Source organism: Gavialis gangeticus, unplaced genomic scaffold (assembly GCF_001723915.1).
Source record: "Gavialis gangeticus isolate Ggan-Ray unplaced genomic scaffold, GavGan_comp1, whole genome shotgun sequence".
Classification (NCBI taxonomy): Eukaryota; Metazoa; Chordata; order Crocodylia; family Gavialidae; genus Gavialis; species Gavialis gangeticus.
In genome coordinates, this window is record NW_017728997.1 from 15,733,044 (window position 1) to 15,739,130 (window position 6,087).

Sequence of the window (6,087 nt, forward strand, 5' to 3'; positions counted from 1 at the left end):
GAGAGGGGATCCTGAGGCCACCATGGGCAGAAGATATATCACTTGCCTATCTCACCTGCCTATCTCAAGGACTTGGCCCTTGACCTCCAGGTGGCTGTCATCTGATATTCAAGAAAAAACCACAGTTTGAGCTCACACTGGCCAGACGTACCTTCCCTCTGTGACAGCCTTAGGACTGGTAGATATAGAATCGGGGGTGGGGGAGGTGGTATTTTGTTTGCCTTGTCTGCATTATTTTTATCTGCGATCACTGTGTATCAATAAGATTTGCCTATTATTGAATGGAAAAAGTCGGGTTTGGTCTGAGGGTTTGGGTCCCCCCAGAACAAGATACCTGGGTCAGAAATCCAGTGCCAGCTGTCCCCAATACCCACATTCCCTGGTCCAAAATTTATAAATCATGATTAAAGCATGGAAACAACTTGTAAAGTGAGACACGCATTAGTACCCAAGTACAGAAGATATAAACACCAAGTATCCAACTGGAAAGAGAGATGGGTCTGTTGACCCTGAAGACACACACTTACAATGAGAGGCCCCCGGTTGTTTTCACGGTACTTATTCTGGAAGAAGATGTAAACCACAGTGGCTGCCAGTGAGTAGAGGAAGGCAAAGACCGCGATTGTGACGAAGAACTCCGCTGAGGAAGAGAAGTCCCCGATTAGAAACAGCTTTTCCCGTCGTTTGCCTTCACAGGTGGGCGCATCGAAGTTCACCTGATGCAACCTGAAAAACCCCAAACAGGAGAAAAATAGGTGGGAAAAGGCGAGAGACTTATTATCTGCTAGTTTGATCCCACATGACTCGTGTTCATGTCCATTTGAAAACATGCAAGTGAGCAGTCCTGCTTATTGGAGCTCTTCACATGCTGAAGGTTACCTGTAGATGCAAGTGTCTGCAGGACTGGGAACTTAATCTTATATTGCAAAGCCATTCTATCAATAAAAACAGCTATAAGCAGCAACTTGTTAACTGTTTCGCAACAAAATCTAATGTAATTAGAAAGATTTATACAGAAAGGTAAAATTACTTTTCATTCAGCTCTACAAGATGTCTGGGATGTTTGCTATTGCAACCATCGAAGAGTGAATCTGGTAGAAAAAGCCTGGATTCTTAAAAACAAGGAATAAAAGCAAAAATCAGGTGACAGGACAGTCCAAAAAGACAGACAAACATCTTGCAGTTCACCAGCTTACCAAATCCTTAAAATAAATCCAGGCCTTACTGATTTCTATATCTTGAACAGTGCATGGTTTCCCATGGGGTTTTTAGGTCATGACTACTATATGGTACTTTAATGTGTTTGCAGTGTGGTTGCACCAGGACTGCCCAGGGAGAAGGCTAGTTATCCAGCCCATTCAACACCCAGAACAAGGTCTGTGGAAGAAGCCTCTCTCTGCCTCAGTGCACTGGGCTCTGTTCCCATCACTTGCATGAATGGATATCAACATTGAGACAGTTGGGTTTGGGGTTTTTTTGGTAATACGAACATTTCCCAGAAAATAGCAGTTCGATGGCTTCCCTTTGAGTGTGATATCATTTCAGTTTGTCCTTGCCACTCTACTCTGTTATCTGTGCACACTCCAGGCATCTACCTCAGAGTACTCAGGCAGCCCAAGCACAGCTCCTATCACTGTTGTGGCTCTGATAGACATTCTTTGAAACATGGGAAATACTGATGCCTCTATGCATGGTCAGCTCTGTCTGCTGGGAAGGGGTCAGACAGATTTCTCTAGCTTTTACTGCCTGCTTTTGCAGACCCACAGGGCCCCTTTCATTTCAGCACGAGAAGACAACCGTAGGATATGATATACCTCTGATACCCTCCCAAAGAACTCTGTGCACAGGGATAGCCAACTAAAGGACTGGCAAGGCAGCAAGGCCAAACTCAATGAAAGAGAAAGTGGTCAACAGAGACCGCTATGGTTTGACTTGAATGGTCATAAGCCACAAGTCACTGCTAGAGGGAGAGCTTGGAAGTGACTGTGGGTAGATATCTAAACTCATTAGCTCAGTGGCTGCTAGGAGCAACAAAAGCAAACAATCTCTGAGTGCAAGGACACAGCGCCAGGCAAAAACATTGCTCCACATGCTGCGGGTGACACCCTGCCTGGAGTTAGTCTGACCAAGTCTGTTATATCAAGACAAGTCAGGAAGGAATCTGGGCAAGGAATGGTAGGTGGGGATTCAAGTGAGCACAGTGGAGGGTTAACCGAGGGGAGCATGGCACAGTGCAGGCACCATCCTGGCAGGGGTAGAGGAGATGGAGGTAACAGAATGATTCAAAAAGTAGCAGCAGTTTCCAAAAAAAAAGTCATGATGCAAAGTGATGAACGGGCTGAGCCGTCTGGGAGACATTCCTTAACACGGAGCATTCCTTAACATGGAGGTGATTAATGTGTGCAAACCGAAGGCTAAAGGCAGCTGCTGCCACAACTGTATTACTAAATAGACAGCTAGGCCCTTTGAGTAAAATAAAGCATCCACAGCAGATATCATACAAGGGAGAGGAATGGATTGTGTGGGGTTGCATGGCTCTTTCCTTTTCCCAGCCCAAGAGGCAGGTGTGGAAGAAACTTCTCATCGGTGGCTGTGCACAAGGATGTTTATTTGCTGCAGAAATGTTTTGTGCCCAGTTTCTGCTGCCATCAGCACTGGGTGGCTAAAAAAATCACCTCGCCCCCCGGACTGCAGTATTCTGGAGCTGTGCGGTAACACACTCTTTTCCTCTTCCAGGGGAAGACAACAAATCTGATGAAAAATCAACGCGCTTGCAAATGGTCTGAAGCATCAGAGTCTTTCTGACTCTGTATTTAAGCCTTCTCTTCCTAGAAGGCAAACACGTTTCATTGGGGTTTACAGTCTTCTCATGGGAATGAATAAACCTCTTCTAGTGTTGGCCTCTTCAAGTCATAGAGACAAAGGTTTCTTTTTAAACACTACCAGAGTAACCAGAAGCGTCTGAAACACAGCAGAGTCAGGGCTGGGAAATCGGAGCCAGCCACACACACTTCCCTTCCACGCTTTCGCTGTATTCATCTAGAAAGGGCACTAGAAATATGATTCAAAAAGCACTGAAATCAATGAGCATCGCTGTACTGACCTCAGTTGGATTTGGATCAGCTATTGAACATGGCCATCTCTATAAGTCAGGTGGATTGTTTGTTCTAGGCTATGTCCACACTGCCATAGGAGATGTGACTATAACCCATGTGGACAGGGCTTGAGCCCTGCCAGCTGCGAGACTTCAATCCAAGTTTGTGGCACGTGAGCAACCTAGGTAGGTTTGTGAAGTCCATGTTGAGGCCAGTGCTGCTGGCTTTGCTGCAACTGGTACTTGAGCTAACTAGATTAAAGCTATTTGGTATGTCTACACACAAATACACCTCCCAAATGCAATGTGAATGCTCTCCCTTGGGGAGAAAGAGCTGTATTTGCCCATAAAAGGAGAGCGCTGGTAAGACCTGCCCGAATTCTGCTTTGCTGGTTTGACGACATGCCTTATTCTGACCTGCCAGAACCACATCTGGGAATACTTTAGTCCCTGTGCTCTCTGGTCCTCTTCAGTAAGGCTGCCAAATTATTTATCCAAGCTCAGTTAACTGAGAGCACTTTATGGGCCCAAAGCACTGCGGGAAGTATTGATGTACTCAAGCCAGCACTATGCAGCATCTGTGGTCACTTCTTAATGGCAACTGCAGATAGCATTTACTGTCAGATTTTCCAGTGGGGAGAGTCCATCCTCTAATGGGAAGCACAGGAGCCTTAAATGACTGCATTTGCTCTGAGGAGGGGGCTGGCTGAGCAGCTTGGATATTAGCACCTGTTACACAGCATTGCTTCTGGCCTAGCATGTCTTTTCTAAGCAACGTGAAACGGTGTTTAGTTGTACTGAACGACATTATGTAGAAAACAAAAGAAGGAAGAGGCAAGATGAGGACTGCCTAGTGAGTTGATCCTTTTAAAATATTTTTTCCAGGCATTCCTTTTCCTCAGGCAGCCAGAGCTAGCATTGTCCAAATCACTGCGTGCAGCTCAGGTGGAAGACCTTGGTGCAGGCTACGGATCACACTGACGGCTCAGACCTTCAAGGAGGTGTCAAAGACGCCGTGAACTGGCACCTAGATGTAAATCAGGGTAACTCCACCGACATTTCAGGACCTGGCTCTCAGCCCGGCACAATGGCTTGCAATTGCAAGCTTTCAGACGCCAAAGACTGATCGAAACCACGTTGTGTTTTTCTCCTCTACTCACATACGTTTTCCCCTTGCTTCATTCTCTAAGCCACGTACCTTCCCAGCAGTGCCTCCCTGGCCAAGCGGCATGCAGCGATACCAGATATGTTGTCATCGCACAAGTCTCCTTGCATCGAGTTATTTTTACTTGGGAGTTTCTATTTTTGGCTTGCTCCAGGCTCTCCGAGCCGGCAGGCACCGGTACCCCTGCCAGCCACCGAATGTCAGCCCAAACAACCCACAGCTTGCCTGTGCCAGCAGGCTCACAAATAGATTGTGACTCACCCCGGGGGGAGGAAGAAGAGGATGTACAAGCACCACTGCACCAGGTTCCACATGCTGGTCAAAGAGGGATGGGGCTTGACCCTGAAACCAGTCAGGATCAACCCCCTCCACCACCTTTAACTCTTCCTTGTCTCAGACCACAGCTGCTGATGCCTTTTTACTGTCCAGCCACTGCAGGGTGCCTGGTTTGGCTTTCCGGGGACTTGCCACTGACTCAGGGGCAGGTGTTTTCTCTCTCTCTTTTCCAATTTCCATGGGTCTCTACCTACCTTTAGATGACCAGAGGACCCCACCACCCCACACACACATCAGGAAGATGTTGTTGCATCCACCTGGTTGCATCCAACTGGTGACAGCTGTACCAGGAGAGCAGTGCACAGCACAGCTGCCCCCTCTCTATCGGGGAGGACTTAGTTCAGGTCCAGGGCCTGCAAAAGGGAAGGCTCTTTGCAAGGACTGGGCTTTCTGCTTCACCCCCTCTTGCCTCTGAGCACCCTTCTCCCTACCCATCCCTGATCCTGCCGTCTTCCTCCAGCCATCCTCTTCTCCCCCAGTGCTTTCCCCTCACCATCTTCTAGGTGAATGCTAGCAGGACTGAGAAACTAGTCTTTGCAGGCACATACTGTATGTCAGCCACACCACAGGGCTATGTCAGCAGGAGTGAGTCTCACTGATTGCTGGGTAGCTCAAGTAAAAATGACCTGCCACTTCATAAATAAAAGCTCTTAATTAGAGGGATACTGACTCACTAAAACCACCAGAAACTTCCTTTTTCCCCCCATAAATCAAAGTGGAAACTCTAAGAAATCTAAGACAATTCAGGAAACATCTATACATTGTGTCCATTACAGTACTAAGAACAAGGTTCCTCCTTCATCAATAAATATGAATAATAATGAACAAGATATATTCCCCTGTCCTGCCAGGGTACCCTCATGTAGGAGAACAAGATGCTCGTCCTTCTTGGACGATGGTCGTCGCTATATTCTGCTGTCTCTCAGGGCAAATGCAAAGATGGATTGAGTCCCCTGATGTCAGGAGAGTTATGCTAGGATAAAAACCAGATCTGCAGACCCTAACTCTTGCAGCTTTTTTCCTCTGCTGCTTTTGCAAATGTTTTGTCATCATGAGGAATTGATACCATGGCTGACAATTACCCAAAAGGACAGCATCATTTTAAAAGAGGATTCTGCATGGTGCGGTAATACTAAAGCACTGCTGTGTTTTCAGACACCACAGGGAAGGCCTGGGCGCAGGAGAAGAGGTGCAGAGAGCCCTCCATTGGAATTACTGCCTTTTAGGTCATTTTTGGCATGGCGAGGTGTTATAGATGGCTGATGCCTCATACTATGCCCTGGGGAGAGCGGCAGGGCCGGTAGGCTCTACTGGAAGTCAAGTGTGTCATCCCACAGCATTGCCTGCTCAGGAACGAGCATCTCTTTGACCTTGTTAGACCAACGTGCCAACAACAAGGCCCGATGCAGGAAATGTTCCCATTTAGCCATGCACACAAGCACATGCTTAACTTGAAGTCACCGTGACTTGCCTAGGATTTGCTCCTGGATAT

At 47.2% G+C, this 6,087-nt stretch overlaps 1 protein-coding gene across 2 annotated transcripts in view; it reads right to left on the reverse strand.

Moving 5' to 3' along the window:
• The window catches only part of SYNPR (synaptoporin), a 164,740-nt gene that overhangs the window by 19,364 nt on the left and 139,289 nt on the right, over positions 1-6,087 (reverse strand). For both annotated transcript variants that reach the window (XM_019504821.1, XM_019504822.1), the window contains one exon: positions 528-726. In XM_019504821.1, the coding sequence (XP_019360366.1) occupies positions 528-726 (199 nt within the window). The remainder of the gene's footprint in view (positions 1-527; positions 727-6,087) is intronic.